This window comes from Carassius gibelio, chromosome B7, assembly GCF_023724105.1.
Source record: "Carassius gibelio isolate Cgi1373 ecotype wild population from Czech Republic chromosome B7, carGib1.2-hapl.c, whole genome shotgun sequence".
In the NCBI taxonomy this organism is placed as follows: domain Eukaryota; kingdom Metazoa; phylum Chordata; class Actinopteri; order Cypriniformes; family Cyprinidae; genus Carassius; species Carassius gibelio.
Genome location: NC_068402.1, coordinates 26,279,324 through 26,298,834, shown reverse-complemented (window position 1 = coordinate 26,298,834; position 19,511 = coordinate 26,279,324). Strand labels below are relative to the sequence as shown.

General features: G+C 37.8%; 2 protein-coding genes across 7 annotated transcripts in view; one reads left to right on the top strand and one right to left on the bottom strand.

Annotated features, from left to right (window-relative positions):
- LOC127961635 (collagen alpha-6(IV) chain) overlaps positions 1 to 10,847 on the bottom strand; it is a 90,338-nt gene extending 79,491 nt beyond the window's left edge. For all 6 annotated transcript variants that reach the window (XM_052560840.1, XM_052560841.1, XM_052560843.1 and 3 more), the window contains exons 1-3: positions 10,773 to 10,847; positions 10,507 to 10,634; positions 10,304 to 10,349 (exon numbers count right to left, since the gene is read on the bottom strand). In XM_052560840.1, the coding sequence (XP_052416800.1) occupies positions 10,304 to 10,349; positions 10,507 to 10,517 (57 nt within the window). In that variant the 5' untranslated portion in view covers positions 10,518 to 10,634; positions 10,773 to 10,847. The remainder of the gene's footprint in view (positions 1 to 10,303; positions 10,350 to 10,506; positions 10,635 to 10,772) is intronic.
- A 649-nt stretch (positions 10,848 to 11,496) lies between these two features.
- The window catches only part of LOC127961637 (collagen alpha-5(IV) chain), a 47,248-nt gene continuing 39,233 nt past the window's right edge, over positions 11,497 to 19,511 (top strand). The window contains exon 1 of the mRNA XM_052560846.1: positions 11,497 to 11,824. Within this exon, the coding sequence (XP_052416806.1) occupies positions 11,747 to 11,824 (78 nt within the window). The 5' untranslated portion in view covers positions 11,497 to 11,746. The remainder of the gene's footprint in view (positions 11,825 to 19,511) is intronic.

Here is a 19,511-nt window from a genome sequence, read left to right as displayed (position 1 = left end):
ACAGAAATACAGACTGAAAAACCTGAGAAATCCAAGTTGAAAGGGTCTGAGAATGTTCAACATCTTTATTTATTTTATTGTTTTACAATTGTTTTGTTTTCTTTAGGAATCTTGCAAGAACTTTACTTTTCAATGATATTAAGCAGATGTCATTTTTTTTTTCAGATCAAAATGATATATGATATTGTGTGTGTTCACTGCTGTGTGTGGGCACTTTGGATGGGTTAAATGCAGAGCACAAATTCTGAGTACAATTCCTTCAAAAATGAAATTTAACCCTCTGAAGTTGATTGACACGTATACGTGTTATGAGGCATTTTCTCCTGATAACCCCGAAAAGAACTTAAATTACACTGTCAGTTTTGATCATACAGATAAGAGAAATACATCAATCGAATCTACTTTTTTTTTTGTATACAGACATAACTACAAAGATTTGTGCACTTAAAAAAAAAGGTGTGCTGTCTGCAGCCTTTGTCTGCGCTGATCTTCATTTACAAACACATCATTAAAATGAACTGTAACTCAGTGAATACTTAACGAAGAGACATGAGAGATATATCTATAGAAAGCCTGACATGTCTACTTTTTTATTGCTGCCGAAAACAAATATTCTGTGATAAAGTAATCCATATGAAAACAATGTGATGTCCATTTTGCACGTCTCCCTTCCCTTCACTGGAAGTTATGGCCTAGTGGTTAGAGAGTTTGACTCCTAACCCTAGGGTTGTGGGTTCAAGTCTCGGGCCGGCAATACCATGATGTAGGTGCCCTTGAGCAAGGCATCAAAACCCGGGTGCCGCAGCATAAATGGCTGCCCACTGCTCTGGGTGTGTGTGTTGTTCACTGCTGTGTGTGTGCACTTTGGATGGGTTAAATGCAGAGTGTGAATTCTTGGTTGGATGTCACATTCCTTCCACTTTTCACTTTCATTATCTTCTAATGTGACCATGCCCCCGTGCTGAACGCACTATTCAGAATGATTGAGATTTGGATTTCCTCAGAAAAAAGAATGAAGCACTTTATTCAGCAGAGATCATAAACATGAGTAAGTCTCTTTTTATTTATTTATATACATGTACTAGTTTTAACATAAGGTGTAAACATTTTACTAGTTAGACTTTTTCCAAACTATAATTCCTGACTAAATGTATAATCAAGTGAAATATTATGAAGTTTCAATAACAATATACAATACTATATCATTCAAAAGCTTGATGTAAATAATATAAATGTAACAAATAAATGTAACTGTAACAAATGTAACATAATGCTGTTCTTTCAATTTATCCCCCCTAAAAAAACCTGAAAAAAATTTCTAAGCTCTTTTCAACATTAATAATAATAATAATAATGATAATAATAACAATAAATGTTTTTTTTGTAGAAAATCAGATTGTTAAAAGGATTTCTGAAGGATTGGAGTAATGATGCAAAAAATTCAGTTTGAAAGTCATCTTTAATTGTTCCTAATAAACTGTTTAACTAAAGCCAGATTCCGTGTCCAGAGATCGGGTCGTCGGGGGTCTCGCCTTCGACTGTCGCCCGATCCTCTATGCACCGGCCCCTTACGCTCCCTCCTGCAGGTGGTGAGCCCACAGGAGGGCGGCCCCACGTCACTCCTTCGGGCTAAGCCCGGCCGGACCCCATGATCCCATGGATTGCCCACTTCAGGTTGGTGGAGAGTTCCTGCCTCAAGTGGAGGAGTTCAGGTATCTTGGAGTCTTGTTCACGAGTGAGGGAAGGATGGAACGTGAGATTGACAGACAGATCGGTGCAGCTTCTGCAGTAATGCGGTCGCTGTACCGGTCTGTCGTGGTGAAGAAGGAGCTGAGCTGTAAGGCAAAGCTCTCGATTTACCGGTCAATCTACGTTCCTACTCTCACCTATGGTCATGAGCTGTGGGTCATGACCGAAAGGACAAGATCCCGGATACAGGCGGCCGAAATGAGCTTTCTCCGTCGGGTGGCTGGGCGCTCCCTTAGAGATAGGGTGAGAAGCTCGGTCACTCGGGAGGAGCTCAGAGTAGAGCCGTTGCTCCTCCACATCGAGAGGAGCCAGCTGAGGTGGCTCGGCCATCTATTTCGGATGCCTCCTGGACGCCTTCCCAGGGAGGTGTTCCAGGCACGTCTCACCGGGAGGAGGCCCCGGGGAAGACCTAGGACACGCTGGAGGGACTATGTCTCCCGGCTGGCCTGGGAACGCCTCGGGGTCCCCCCGGAAGAGCTGGAGGAAGTGGCTAGGGAGAGGGAAGTCTGGGCGTCTCTGCTTAGACTGTTGCCCCCGCGACCCGGCACCGGATAAGCGGAAGATGATGGATGGATGGATGGAAACTGTTTAACTGCTCCCCCAAGTGGATATTAAATTATGTTGTGGGATACTTAAATATATTCTAAATAAACTACAAACATAAAATTATATACATTTATTTTGTCCTCACATTCTTTATTGTAACACCTCCCTCTCAGTGACACACAGCTGAATGAGAGGCTCATTATGCAGCTCATTATGCGGATCTTTGTCTTCTCAGGTGTAAATCACAATGACCTTCATGATAGTTGACGCCTACTCGCATATGACTTTTACAGACAAAAAGTGTCTTCGAAAATTTAAATCAATATATTGTCTTCTGTACGTGAGTAAACAAGATGATTTTCACATAATTTAAAAATAAAAATTCTAGGCTACAAGCTCCAGTTCTCAAAAATCTCGGGAACCAATGTTCTGTATGTGTTTTATGTGCATATGCATTGATACATTCAACTTTATAAAATGTTAAGTTGGTCACAGTGCTTTGCATTTAATGCCTCATCTGCAGCCATTCTAGACGCACATTAAAACTGAATTAGAAGTGCTTTAACTGCATTACTCCATTGGCGTTGGCGCACCAATAGGTTAAAGAGATTAAAATATAGGTATGCAAATTAACAGGTTAAAGTACCAGTTTTGATGTTAATATTTATTAACTGTTGAACTTGACTGTATTCTGTCTCTTGTTATTTCATAGGGAGATTCAAAGAAGACAGAGAGAGACAGAATGATGGAAATTCATTCTGATGGAAACAAAAAGTGCCCATGTAAATGCACGTACTGATGAGACCAACCAAGTAGTTTCTGTGCTGTGACCTGGTACTGAACCAATGCAGTAGAGCTTTTCTTTACCAGAGGTACATTTCTTGGCCATTAACAGAAACCACAGACCACATCTGGATGTAAAACATGGTAAAACATAATGACTTGGCTGGAGGACACTCCACCAACCAATGAGCTGAAAAACTTTGCACACAGTAAATAAAAACTCAAACCCAGCCAACCATTTCTGAAACAACTGAATTTATAAAACTTTAAATGTGAAGACCACCACTCCATTTCCTACACCCCTCTCTCCTATACCACCACATTGATATAATTAATAATGAACAGCACACCTTCATTGTCTTGATCTGCCTTAAATCTGCCTTGGAGCAGTAAAGCAGGAACAGACAGGTGAGAAAGACAGGTAAAAAGGTCGTGGAGAGAGTGTTGAAGAACATTCATTTTTCAAAACAGGATAGAGGGGCGACAAGAGGGGAGAAAAAGACAATAAGTAAATGGGGTTTCGGAAAAGATATGATATTCTTAGAATAAACAGGGGGGTAAATGTTTGAGAAGGAGAAAGAAGAAAGCATCAGAGCTGAGGGTAATAAAACAAAGGATCAGAGGTGGTGTGTGTGTGTGTGTGTGTGTGTGTGTGTGTGTAGTACTTCACTGGGGGGGGGGGTGCAGGTGAGGGGGTTCAGCAGCTTAGCCAACGGTTGGAGACTAAGCTGAGGCCTGCCCCTGTCACAGATTTGGGAATGCCATCATGGGAATGTCTAGCTCCAGGGCCTTAAGTCTGGAGGGGGGCTGACGTATACCATTTTTCATTCCATCTTAACATCCGCAAGCGATGAAATGCACTGAATCTCCAAAGATTGCAGCCATATATATTACCACTAAAATGACCTCTAATTTAACAATAATGTGACATGCATACTTTCGATGGTTTATGCATGATAGTACTTGACCGTGCTGAGCTAAACTATGCTATAGTTGATTACACTGTAATATTACAGATACACACTGATGCTTGAGCTTTAGAAGAGTTTCAGGTAAGCATCAGCAGTACTGTATATCCTAGACTTTAAGTCAAGTTTTTTTCTTCATCTGAAACATGCTACGGCTTATATTCCAAAGCGGCTTAGGTGCATATAGTGCACTTCAAACATGCAGAACATGAGCAAAATGATCCAGAGAGAGGTATGTGAACCCATGACGAGTTGAGAATGTTCATTTCATACACCAGTATTTAACATTATTTCTGAATAAAAATAAAATGTGATATGTACACCAACGATGACCAAAATATTTTAGTTTTTAATTAATTTAGCAACTAGATTTAAAAAAACATCTATTACACCTGGCCCCTCATGCTGTTTTAAATGTTCACTAGCACTACAAAGCCTGCTCAGACAGTTCATGCACAAACAAAGCTTAGACAAGGGTACATTTGAGCACTTGGCATCAGCTACTGAAAACTGTTTATATAATTCACATGGATACACATCATAGGTAAAGAATGAAGCAGGAATTAAGAAGATCCTGTACAATAGATATGTAGGGAAAAAACAACAGAGGGAAGAAAGGATGATTTAGTTCCGTAGAGAGGGAGGGGAGGCCAAACACAAATGAATAAATACAGCTATTCCAATTACAGGCTTTCTTGCAGCAAAACACAGAGTAACTGCAATTATGAATGTGGTATTTACTTGCTTTCTGCCAGTACAAAATATTAGTGTGCTTCTATTTTTATGTCTATATTAGGCTCATTCGCAATAACGGTAAACATGTATATGAAAAAAGTGGGATTGGGGGTTTTGCCTTGAAGGTTATACGGATGACAGAGAAGGGTGGGGTACATGAAGGATTTGAATGAGTGAATGCAAGCAGCCATCAACAAATGAAAGAAAGAAAAGAGCAAAAATCCATTTCAAAGCAATGAGTAAATCCAGCCCAAGGCAGTGACATGTAGATGGTTTAAGACAAGGGGTGTACGAACTAAAACAACATAAACATAAACCTACCTATATGTTTCCGATAAAAAGCAGAAAAAGCTCTTAAACCCTGAGGGGAATTTGTCTTTTCTTCCATCAATCCATCAATCTTTCATCTGTCTGTTTTTCCATGCTCTCAGTGTGAGAACTGCATTTGCTCATCATTATAAACGATTATTCTCTGTATGTCTCATTAATTTCTTTCTTGAAAATTAACGGCTGATGATACATGGAGAACGTTTTGGGCAATGTTGCGATCAACAGGAAACCAGATGAGACACATGCCCCAGGACCAATCTAAAGTATCCGGATAAAAATTCCAAAAGAATAGCCCCATGCATTAACAGTCTAATTCCGCTCTTTTTTATTTTGGGGTAGAGGTTTAAACAAATATCTACACCCACAAAACATTTCCTGTCCCATCTATGCTTGTTGAAGAAAAGTGAGACATGTTTTCTTAGATTTGTCAGTCATAAACCACATTTAAATGCCCTAGCAGTTACCCAGAATGCTTTAACAAATGCACAACAATGCACTAAAGTAATGTTCTGTTTATTAATCCTATGTCCTTTCTTTTCTTTTCTTTTCTTTTTTTTCTTTTACACTGTTTCAGAAACCCTGTGAGTGAAGGAAGGAATGTTAAGATGCTCTCTCCACACACTCTCACTCTGTTCCATAGTGTAACCTTCGACCCTTTGTATGCTTTGAACATGAGTGAACACGGATCTTGGTGAGCTCTATCATGTGTGCAGAGTTGACGGCAAGTCAGAGAAGTCAATGGCATGCCTTAAATCCTGTCACTCTCTTAAATCAGCTCTGAAGGAAAAATCTGTCATCACCGTGAAGACTTTAATTTCAAAATCTCTGGAATTTATTATTTGAAGAGCTACTTGCTGCATGATTTGAATGGTTCAACAGGAAGAAGGAAAATAGAACAGAAAGAGGGAGATCAGCTTAGAAGATATAAAGCTAAAAAGAGATCATACGCTAAGAAATGACTTATGATGGGCAAAAAAAAGGCCATGCAGAGCTATGGGAAATGGTGAGGGAAAGAGACACACACTTTACAACTTAAACAAAATGAAATGATCCTTAGCAGCCGAACATGTCACAGTATCATGCTGTGATTTATACTCAAGTTGTATTGATTGTAACAGCGGGACATTACAGAAGAACCTGGCTGGACATGTGGCAGAGTGTAGCAGTAAAAGCAAGGCCACACACGTGGTCCCACAAACATACACAGGTCTACATACAGATGCTATCCATCATCAACAAAGATGAAAAAGCAGTAAAACTGTCTGCTTTTTGGCACTGCGAAAATGTGCAGTTCTAAATGTCAAACCACAAGCCTCTGTACAGTAAAATCAGGCCATGTAAGGAGTAAAGCTCTCACTGACAGTAAGATTAACTCATTTCTGCTCAGTAACTAAACCAAATCTGACGAGGCAAAGAGAGAAACATGTAGGGAACAATAAATGAAGCCACCTTATCCACTTATCCTACTATCAAATTAAGGGCCATAAACATTACCTCCTGGTGTTACAGCTTTTAAATATATGGAGGGGACATGAGAATTTGTGCCCCAGGGAAGGTTCAAATGGTGAGGGGCACTAACAAATCACAAAGCAATCACAAAGTGTCTCGGTCTGACCTGGAGGAATGTTCTAGAAAGTGACACCCGCAGCAAGGAAAAGTGCAGAAGAGCTCAACCCAGGAATTTCTCATGGCGGAGGAAGCATGGACTGTCCTCTGTGATAGCACTAGGACAATATTCACACAAAAGCACAACAGTTCTTTGTGAAACTGTGAGAACTGAATGATAATAAAGATTAGTCATGCATGTTTTTGTGTCTTTTTTCATTACAATCCACCTCCATCCCCTGAACACTGACCTAACATCAATCCCTACTGCTATCCCACACCTAAAGTAAGCAGTTATTTTATGTGACAATAAAACTAATATTTTACATTAAATATTCTGAACAAGCCCATTTTTTATTCTGAGCTTTAGGGAATTCTAAAGGGAAGGGATCCCTTACTCTATGTGTGCACCTAACTATTGGAATCCATTGCTTTTGGCTTAGTTAAAATACTGATAAATTATCTATGTATCTGCACAGTACTCAACCACAAAACACCTCAACTAAAGTAGTGTTAAAACATGCATTCATGTTTTTTCTAGATCGCATAAACCCCTTTATCCCATCCCCCCTTTTTATCTCTCATTCTCTCTCTCTCTCCACTGATATAGTGTGTAGAAGAGGTAGTTGATTTAGATTATTCTTATTATTAAAGAAAAGTGAATATAATACACAGTCATTGCAATAATAATGCTTTTGAGTGTCTGCAGATAAGAACTGCCAAAAGTGATGGCTTATCTGTGCATATTTATCTAAATAAAAGATATGGAGTGTGTTCCATATGTCCTTATATAAATATTTAAACTACTACCCTACTCATATGATATCATTTATGATATCATATTTATATTGTAGCATTATAAAATACACAAACTCTAGATTTTTGCAACACAAAGACAGAGACTTTATTCTAAAAGGGCTCAGTGAAATCTTTAATCTGGTGCTACCAACCAGTTTCTTCATGCTTCTTGACAATTTTTTTATGAAATATGGCTTGAAATATTTTTAAATTACCCCTATTCTTAAAAAGACTAAATAATGCACTTTATCAACAAAACATTTGCTTAGTCATAACAAATTTTTATAACAAAAAAAAGCAAATGAACGGTGTGTTTTCATATAGTCTGACAGTAACACTTATGTTTAATCACTAATACCTGGCTCCTTATATTGCCCTGCTCACCATAATCCAGTTAAAGAATTTGGTCCAATGACCCTTTAAAATCCATGTAGAAGCTTAAGATTGCTGTTAAATATCAGAACACTGAATAAAGCTTGATTGTTCTTGCCCATAGGGAAAAAAAGAATGGTAAAACCATTCACCTGACCCTGACCTCTGTCTTGACCCAATCAAAAACTCCTAAGAACTTTTCTCCTCATTCTTGCTGACCTTATCTCAATGATGTTGGGAGTCCGATCCCTCTACAAGCTCCATCTACCTCCAAAAAGTTTGAGTTAAAGTTATGTCTACATCAGGAGTTGTTTAAAGAAAATGGAGTCACTGTCCAAAAACATTCACTTAGCTAACTTGTAGTTCCCAAACATCTATTAAACATGGGTGAATAATGTTTTTTTTTTTTTTATCTGAACTTGTTTTTTTGGTCTAAGATCTACTTTTGATACTAGAAAATAAGACATGCAAAGTGGTAAGACCCACTCTCAAGTCCCCATCAACAACATTGGTGTCCCACAGGGATCACTGCTTGGCACCTTACTGTTCTCCATCCACACCAAAAAACTTGATTGTGTCATTTAAATTTTCAGTTTCTCATATACTCAGTTTAACCAGTACCAACACGTTAATATTTTAATCTTTAGCATACTGGCACTTTTTCGTGTGTACCGGCACTTCTGACATGTTGCCAGTTCTAAGTCAAAGTGTCATTATTTGGATGATTAGAAATGATGACACTACAAAGCACACTACCCAGGAAGTCATTTGAAGTTCAAGGATCCAGTAAGGGAATGCAATAGTAATAAATAAGTTCAAAACAGCAATTATGCAGAAAAATTTACCGGCACTTCTTTTTTTCCACTTCAAGCACTGCATATATTGTACTGAGTACTGACAACAATCTGCATGTCATTTACACCAAATGCATTCACAGAGATTACATTTGGTATTAACAAGCAATGCAGCTCCTGTGACCACGTGACTGGATTCTCTGTCTGATTTTATGACTACATACAAGGGATGTGCAAAATTCACAATTGAGAACTGGCTCCTTATCAGTTCTTGAGTGATAACTTGAACTGACCAGTGGCCACCCCACACAGGAAGTTGAACTTGATCCTAAATTGGATTTTCAGGTAGTAGATTTTTACTGAATTAAAATTCTAACTATTTTTACAAGTACTGTCATTTTGGGAAGTGTTCTTTTACTGTGGACAATAAAACAATCGTCAAATTAAATGAAGATTATTCAATTATTTTATTACAAATAAACAAGCATCTAAAGGCACAACATCCTATGTAGACTATACAGAAGCAAAACATGAGTGCTTCATGCTACACATGGAACTAGAGGAGAATCCAGCCCTCCATTAATTATTACTCTGCTAAGCTGTTTGTTACTGCAGGCTCTAATTATTTCATGGCTAGACTAAACTGCAAGCAACTACTCACCATCCCACCTGCATTACTCTCACATCAGTTTTTCCCAACCAAAATGCTGCCACTCGATAAGTGTTTAATCTCTATATAGTCTCTAATGTCATGCTCTCTATTATTAACTGCTATCTCTTTCTATTCCCCACACCCATACCACTCCTTAACTTCTACAGGCATCCAGGGCTGCATTTCCCAAAAGCTTCGTAAGCTTAAGTACATTTTAGACCCACTGAAACCAACAGAGCTATGATCAACTTAGGTTCACGATGCTTTTGGGAAGCGCAGCCCAGAACAGTTAAATCACAACTTACTTTCAAATAAAGCCTCAAGAGACAACTTTTCATAATTCACCTCTAGGATTCACACTAACCTTATATGTAACAATTAAACCTGCACGTTAATACCACCAATTTATTTTCCACCAATTACAACAATTGAATGACTCTACTAATCTGTAAAATTTATCTCTAACTACTTTTAAAGAAAATGTGCAGGTAAAATATAAATCATATAAAACAAAAGGAAGAATAAAACATAATCATATATTTACTTGGAATACTGTGTGTCAATATGGCAGTAACAGTGTAAATGGGTGTGGCAGAGAAACACTTTGCATATTAATTAGAAGGAGGAGTGTTTTGTCAGTTTGGTGATGAGAGGACTGAGATACTTCACAAATCATCAAACAAGAAATCACACTGAAAAACGAATGGTTTGTGAGCAGTAACTAACCATTTAAAAGGCACACAAATAGTTTACATAAAACTTAATGGGTTGTAATTTGTCAAGTGATTGTGTCTTATGAAAACATTCAAATGTGTTTGCAAAAGTTAACCCAAACATGATGAGCCAAATGTGTAAGCTATTACTAAAAACAACTTGGGCTATCAGTTAAATAACAAATGATCCAACCTACTTGCGACAAAATCCACAAGGGAAACAACGGTTATGCGTTTTAATAATGATAGAAGACTTACCCCTTGAGCAGACACTGCAAACAAGACAACTGGTAACACAAAACTCCTGTGAAGGGAGAAGAACAAAACCACCATCTGTGCTCTACAGAAATAAAGCGCTTTATTGAACTCCGTGACTAAAACTGACAGTTCACTGTTTAACATACAAGTGTCTGAATTTGTAAGCGTAATCAAATGACATCTCTAGATATTAATGTACTTACCAAGGCTTCATTTTGCAAAGCTCTGAGGAAAACGCAGGTAATGTAGGCTATCCTCGGCGTCTTCACGGTAAGCCTCTGTTAATGGCTTCAAATCTATTCATTTGAGAATCCGATGACCAGTTCGAACACTTCATAGGGCAAGAAGAGAGATAAGGATAAATATAAACAATTAAACGAGAGATGGGAATCTAATTTTGCACATGCACAACGTATTGTATGAAATGTTGCTTCTATGTGTCCTCTAAGAATAAAAGAAGTTCACTCACAAGAAAGTTCTGTGTCGGAAACGCTCTCCTCGCGGCAGAGTCGATTCACGCACCGCTGCAAGTGCGCCGTGCTCTGAAAAAGAGGGCGGGGTTTCCACCCGTTAATCATCCTCGCCTCACGCTCTTGCCTCCAAACAAACAACGATAACAACCACAAACTTATCAGTAAACAGTGTGCCACTTATGTAACCTGAAATATCATTAATGCAGCCTATATCTCTCACTAGACATAATAAAAATAATGAAAATTAGGCTACACGAACACATAAACTGATCAGAGTTCATTCAATTAACTCCATACATATTATAGCTAATGCATGTCTAACTCTTTATTAATAATGAGAAATAGGCTGCAAAATGACACATTTTAACTTAAAAATAGCAGAAGAGAACAAGCAAACCTATGGAACTATTGGGCAAAAAAAGTAAACTTTAAATGATATAGCCTTTCTGTGCTAGCATATATAGCTACATCCTTCTGTTTGATAAATGCATTAAAAAATGAATGCAAATAGGCTATATGTTTAATTTAATGTCAATATTTTTCTGTGATGCGTCCTCCGCCACAACATCGCTAACAAATCCCCTTATAAAATCAAAAGAAAGAAACAGTCAGTAAAATAGTTTTTTATTAATGATTTATCCAACAAAAAAACCACAAAATAAATTTAAATGTAACTTTTAATCCTCCCATGACTTTAAAGCTTAAAGTATGTTGGGGTCTAGAATGTTCTTTAGCGGAGGGATATGAAGTAGTGCGGTGAGCAGGTTAAGGGGATTCACTAAAGTGCGGTTACATTATTGCGAGCGCGCCAGCACTGGACAGCCTTTTGAGACTTTTCACGAATTCCTCTGTAACTTTTGAAAAAACGTGCTGGTTCTGCAGTTAGCTTAACAGAGGAATATGATAAGTTCAATAAGTGCTCATAGCTGTAACTGTCAATGTTAAGAGGGCAGATTCTTTGAAAATCAGCATGAACTTACATTGTCTCGGCGCGGTGTTACTGCTGTTCCTCACTATAAGTACAGAGGTGCGCAAATCCGAGGCAGCGGTAAGTAATAATCGTTTATTACATATTTTAGTTACATCTTAAAGTGAAACAACTGTTGTCACTGCTTTGGATCAATCACACACGTTTTAGCTAAAGTTTATAAATACAGGTTACTTTATCACACGAAGGTATTGGTTTCCTTGAGAGCTCTAAGAACAAGTGCGAAACTTCTAGGTGACTGGAATCATGGGATATCCATGTGCAACTGTTAAAATACAATCCGTTATATTTGATTGCCTAGAACAATTTTATTGAGTGCAAGTGCAAATGCGCATCACATGTTAATAGTCCCAGCTGCTTGAAGAAACATGATGTTCTTTAAAAATGTATTATTGATATTGGATATAAAACAGCAACTTTATTTAATACATCATTTAATAATAATTGTAAAGTTTCTTACTTTCTGGTAACTCTTGTGAAGATTATAAGCTATATGTGTGTTCTTATTTTTGTTGTTGTTGTGTTTGCTTGTTTTTTTTTTTCATAAATAGACCTACACATGTAGTCAATCTCATGCTCATAATATCACATACTGATTAACCTCACAGAGGTTATGTTAAATATATTTTCTTAGCAGTGGTTTCTAATCTGCATCAACAATTTGTTGCACACTGTTATAAGCAAATGTGTTGCAGTCTGATTACTGGCACTGTATTTGTATTTGCACATTACAGTACATGTGACATTTTTGCCAAATTAAATGCCAGTTATTTACTTGATGTGAAATGATAAGGATTAACCCTAACCCTATCTGTAAAATGTCCATATAAACACATTCTTTGTGTACAATTGTCTTATTAGCCACTACACCACAGAGTGATCCTGGGCAATCTGACATGCTTTGCATGCCTGTATTTTTGGTCCTGATTGGATACCTTGTCACAAATACAAAGATATGCCATCGCTATGTGGCCGTTTCATTGTCCCGCTGTCAAAGTAGGCAGTAGCAGGAGGCAGACAGGTGAGGACATGTTTAGGGAGGGACCTGTCCTAGGGGTACAGATACAGCAGGGATAAAAGAGCACGTGTGACCTTACAACAAAGCACATCATGTTCCTACATTCCCAAATGGCATTGTTGTGCACCAATCCCAACAGGGAGTGTAAATGTAGTTTGCACTTCCTTTCCCAATGACCGGCTGTTGAATTATTCGGATTCTCAGTAAGAATTCTGGAACTCTTTACTACTAAGGTTCCGCCCAGTTTCTGTTTCTCAGTTTACAAGGTGAAAGGTGGCATCTGTCATTCATAGAGGGAGGAGTTTGCTAGCCATCAGGACAGGCATGTAGACTTAAAGTGCCACCCATCCCCCGAGACCAAGACTGCACGACCCTCAGGTCTATACAATAAGTGAATCTGGCCACAGCCGATTGTTCACAGAACCTCTTAACCCCTAAAGCCCTTCAAACAAAAATCCAGTGTATATGTACCACCCACCCCCAGTCCAGAATGTCTCTGTGTTTGTCTGATGTGGATTATTGAGGAGACGATACAAGGTACGATACGAGGAGACACCCGAGGAGTGTGTGGCACTGATTATTCGGAATAATTCAGAATTTGAAACATTTGTTTTATAATGTGATACAAATAGATATATCCTTGAGGCTAGAGTTCCTTGCTTTGGCTCGTGCTCAGTGATGCTTTACAAATATACAGTTAGTAAATCTGATATTGTTCACGATAGAGTTAATAGGGCAAATTCGTTTAGAAACACGATGGACACCAGGACCATTGCTATATTGGGGACAATAATAGCACTGTGTCCAAGTAAACTATTATTGATAAATCCTAATCTAATTATATTTTAGCAGTCATGTCACGTGTCTGTTTAGAATCAGATAGTGATGCCAGATCTGATAATTAATAAATATTGATGTAACTTTTCTAGTTTTGTTAAAAAAATAAAAAAAAGTTAATGAATCCACTGTAGGTAACAAAACTTGCAAATGTCTTCTATCGTTTGTCAACAATGAAGCAGCTATATTGCTGCTGGGGTTGGCTATGCAACAGTGTGGATGAAAGGCTAGAAATGCTCTTGGTGTATACCGCTCGATCTAACCAAGAGATGTCCTTTTGAGGAGCCATTACAGTGTGAAAGGACAGATTTTCTCCTATTTTTAAAATGTCAAAGCCTTTTAACTCAAAGTAGAATGGAATTCCTGGCCACAATTCCCACCCTTCTGTCTTTCAGTACTGGCCGCCTAGTGGTAAAATCTAGCATCACATGACAAAGTGTATTTTAATGATAGTTTCTTTTGGAGGTGCCAGAACCTGGAGTCACCAGGTCACAGAGTTTGCTGGTAACTTAAACCATGGGGATCTGCTTTGAACTTTTTATACTTGAGGGACTCCATACATTGCAGGTCAAGGTGTATGAACTTGTATGGATGTGTGTGGCGTCTGTACGTGTTCTGCTTCAGATATGAGTGTGTGAACGCAGATATGAGCACACTTACATCTTGGGATGTGTGCATATCTGCTTGTATATACATAATATGGTAATGCACATACATGTTGGTGTCACAAATGATGAAGCACCTCAGCTCTCAAAAAAAAGAAAGAAAGAAGGAAAGAAAGAAAACACACCCATGAAGTCAACTCCAAAGATCAGCAGTCTGTATTCGCAGCCATAACATCCATTCAGTACAAAGAAATCTACCCTGAGTGCCCGGGTTTTGCTGCAGTCTCATGCCAGGATATGGGGACCAAGGTGGGGGTTGGCAGCTCATGATAGTTCTGTCTCACCTGGAGGACAAGCAAATTCCAGTCTTATCTCACCTGCAGGAGAGAGAGAGAGAGAGAGGGTCACGAGATATGTACAGGAAGCCATGCAAGAAAATTATTTCAAAACAGGCCCAAAAGCACTGGCAATGCTCGCTATGACAGCTCGCATTGGGAAACTATTATTTTAATTAAAAAAGAATTGTTTTGAAATGGATTTCTAGTTTTACTAGTTAAAGGGATAGTTCACCCAAAAATGAAAAATTGCTGTTAATTTACTCACCCTCAGGCCATAAAAGATGATGGTGACTTTTTTCTTTCAGTTGTACAGTAAAGAATATTTTTAGCTAAAACCGTGGTCCTTGGTGATGCTTAAAATCAGAGTCAGTGGCTGCCCAATTGTTTTTATCTTTATCAAGGTACATAAAATTAATACCCATGGGTGGTATATTGACTCATATACTGATACTCTTTGTGTGTATTATAGTACAGTGCTTGTCAAAGTTTGGACAGTTTCCCATTCGTGTGTCCAAACATTTGACTGGTACTATATATAGAATACAGTATATACATAAACAGAAATACATAAACACATTTTTTGCAATGATAACACAATTGTGGTGATCAAACATTTATAATGACGTGACGTCCATAATGGGTCTAACATTAGTGCAATGAACAGAAAAGTTGAAGTTCATTCAACTTTAATTTAATTAAATTCAATTCCATTTAACTTTATTCCATTGAAGTTTATTTCACTTTGGAACATTCATCCATGGATTTGCGCTACTGTCTTCACACCCAAATGAAACTTACTAGACAAGTGTGAAGTGTGACATACAGTAATATAGGCTACCTCTGATTAAGTAAGGAATAATTGACGACGGGCCATTTAATTATTATAAAAATAATGCTCACCCGAGGTGGTGATGCGGCCACGATGCGTAGCGGAGCTTTAAAGCATTTGCTAAGCTTTAAAGTGTTTCATCCATGTCATCAGTAGCAAACAATGGAGCATGCTCTGGTGAAAAAACTAAGTAATTACACCATTTCAAGCATTTTATCTGCCTTATATGTTCTGTAAAAAAATTTATATATATATATATATATATATATATATATATATATATATATATATATATATATATATATATATATTGGCAGAATTTATAGGCATATACAGGCTCATATCTTCCCCTAATATCGGCAAAACGATATATCGGTCGGGTTCTAGTCATTATACAGTTCTGAGTTTTGACTTCTCAGATGTTCCTCCAAAAGGTTTTGAAAATGATTGTTGCATAGTAAGCATATTGCTCAGATAATTTAAGTTTGGAAGATATGGAAGATTTTGGTATCTTGGCAAATCTGATCACAGTTTAAAACATTTATTAAATTTACATGCATTGTAAAAGTTCAGTTTCACTCAGACATGATCATTTGTTCAACATATTAAAAATTTGTAATTTTTGTACTGTTTCTGACACATTGGATGAAGATACATTACTAAGGTATTTTTCTCAGGAGAAACATCACAGTAGCAGGAAATTCGATCAAAATCTTTTGATCAAGCTGGAGACTACTGCTGCTTGATGGCCTAGTGAGTGTTAATAGTAGGGATGCACTGAATATTCAGCTACCGAAAATAAACATAAAAGACTGAATAATGTGTAACAAACAATGACTAACATGATCAAATAGAGGCATGCACTAATGCAGCAAACATGTCGCTAGTGTGAAAGTATTTAAATCTAACAGAAAAAGATGCAGAAATCATTACATGTATGAAGCACAGACAGCGAGAGACTGTTTAATGCTGCATCACATCTCCAATGAGAAGAAGAGGTGGCTACTGCTGGTGGTTAGGTTACTGTATGATGATTGAAATCGGGAAATTATCACAAATGATTAGTAAAAAAAAACTGCAGAATGTTATATTTTCTAATGCACGCACAAATTGCATGTAATCTGACAGTTTAAGCTCTCTGCACCAGGTTTCAAAGTCCAAAGCAAGAGGAAAATCTGTGCTGCACTCATTACTCGTCAGTTGCTTAGTAACGTTTTTGTGAGGTTTTTTTAAAGCATGTGACAATGTGATATATGTGACAAACATCTTCCCAAATTCGTAATGATAATAATTTATAAATCTGCATGCTGTTGTCAACAAAAAGAAGCTCTTCCTGCGGGTTACTGCTGAAATAAAAGCAGAAAAAAAGCAACAACTCCATCAACATTAGTAAATGATGGTATATTGTAATTGTACTGTTGTTCTGAAAAATAAAATTAAACATAGTGAAGTGACATTCAGCCAAGTATGGTGACCCATACTCAGAATTTGTGCTCTGCATTTAACCCATCCGAAATGCGCACACACACAGAGCAGTGAACACACACACACTGTGAGCACACACCCGGAGCAGTGGGCAGCCATTTATGCTGCAGCGCCCGGGGAGCAGTTGGGGGTTCGATGCCTTGCTCAAGGGCACCTAAGTCGTGGTATTGAAGGTGGAGAGAGAACTGTACATGTACCCCCCCACCCACAATTGCTGCCGGCCCAAGACTAGAACCCACAACCCTTTGATTGGGAGTCCAACCCTCTAACCATTAGGCCACGACTTCCCTTCAAAAAGTAAGACAATAATAATAATCACCCTACAACATTTCTATTAATACATTTATTATGAAATTCACACATAGCGTTCAAATTGGGATCTGTAATATATTCTAATGTTTTAAAAGAAGTCTCTTCCACTCAGCAAGCCTGCCTTTATTTGGACAGTAAAAAATACATGCCTGATTCAAGTCTCAAAAATGGCCAAAAAATATTATTTTACTAAATGATTATTAATTTTAAGTTAAACTGTGCTTTGTTGGTATAATGTCTGCTAGAATGTAACAAGTAAATAGTGTAAAGTAAATATTTTTAAATTATTGTTTTCTAATTGAGTGTTTTTTTTTTTTTGAAAAGCAGAACAAAACAGTAAAAAGCACATTTTGGCTTTAATTAATGCAGTGGTGAAAAAAAAGGGCAAAATAGTATACAGTATATGGGGTTTTTTGTATTCACCCCTTTGGCCATTTCGTTGCATCCCTAGTTAATAGATTAAATGGTATGTGTGCACTGTTGGGGTGCTTATAGTTTCAATGTGGTGTGAAAGAGAATCAAATATTATTTAGGATTAGCTGGAGAGTGATCCTCCTCTCACACCCAATCTCTATTTCCACCACTGCCCCACCCCCACAGCGCTAAACCCTAAATAAACTGGCAAAGAGCAACTTTTTCAGTGGGTGGCTAATTTACACCACACATACAAACACATGCATGGACTGTGTGTTTGTTTAAGTGATGGAGAGGTCATCAAACTGTGAAAGAACGGTGAGAGAGAAGTTACCTGGACTTTTTTGTATATGTGTGTGTGTGTGTGTGTGCAGAGGTTTGTCTGCTTTAGATATCGTCTCATCTAGTCTGAGACTGAGACATGTTTCGTCAGAGTTTGAATGGGAGTTAGAGAACATCTGTTGTTGCTCCAGACATCACCTTTATTATCATTCTCTCTGTTTGATAGGCAGACACGTGGGTTTGTGGTTTAGTGCATTACAGAAATCTGTGGTACATTACATTGCTTTTAGCAGATCCAGCACATTAGAGAGCAACAAGATGTTTCTAAGAACTTAGAATTTACATTTCATACTTTTAAAGTTCATTTAATACTTTTTCATTACATTTACCAATACTATGCAAACATGCTAGCCACCTCCAAAAATGGTGCAAAATACCTTCATTGCTATAAATTCTTCATACATTCTGTATAAGATGGGAGCAGAAGTTCTGAAGTGGTTTGTTCCAGGACCCACACTTTACATTGGATATCAAGTCGAGGATCAACAGAGCATCAACACATATGATATGCTGGTATGCCATTTGAAGGGATAGTTCACCCAAAGAGAAAAAAAAACTTTACTTACCCAAGCATGTACAACTTAATTTTTTTCTGTGGAACATAAAAGAAGATATTTTTATCAATTTCTGTGTTTTTTATCCATACAATGCAAGTCAGTGGTCCCCAAAATTCTTTAAAATATCTCTGGTGTTCTTTTCATTTTTGGGTAAACTATGCCTTTATTGTAAATCCTTGTGTAAAAGGGAAGGAAACCTTCAGAGTAATGTTTGGACTTAATACATAACATTTGAGCACTAAAATTTACACTGACATGCCCATTATTTTTGTTTTATCTTTTAGCCTTGAGATGTTTTGTGAATACAGCCCCTGATGTATACCTGCCCTGTCATAGTGACTTCAGCCAGGTTTGAAGTAGAAAACCTGCTCAAGCCCATACATGTGGTTTGAACCTTTTAAACATGTGCCAACTCCCAGCGCCCAGCGTTCAGGGCACTATCCTGCATTCCTCCTTTAGCAGAATAAAGTCCATGCAGTATATCATTATTTTTGTAAATATGTTTTGCCTGAAAGTGTTTGAGGCATTTTTGCTCTGCTACATTTGAGCATGTGGAGGGCAAATAAAAGTGATCTAAAATCAGAGACATTAAAAACATAAGGGATGTCAGATTCAGTGTTCAAAGACTAGTAATGAAGTACAAACAGGAAGTGTGGAGCAGACGGGAGAGGTGCTATGGTCCTGATAGATTTGCTAGCAGTGTTGACATCTGTTTGTGTAAACTGCAAATACTTGTTGGTGGAGTTGAGCTGATTGACAAGTTTAATAACTAGTACGCTTCCAGTAGAACAAAAAAAAAAAAAACAGGACAGTCTTAATTGGACTTCTGTTTATCTATTGGAATGGACTGTATATGTAGCAAAAATATATATTTGGAGATACACTTTAGCCCCACCTTAAGACCAAGAAAACAGTCTGTTTATGTGTATATGTTTTTAAGTCTAGTCAGCAGCTCTCTTTCCTCTTCTATTTATGTTATTTCTTTTGTTGTTTTGCCCTCTCTGGCACTT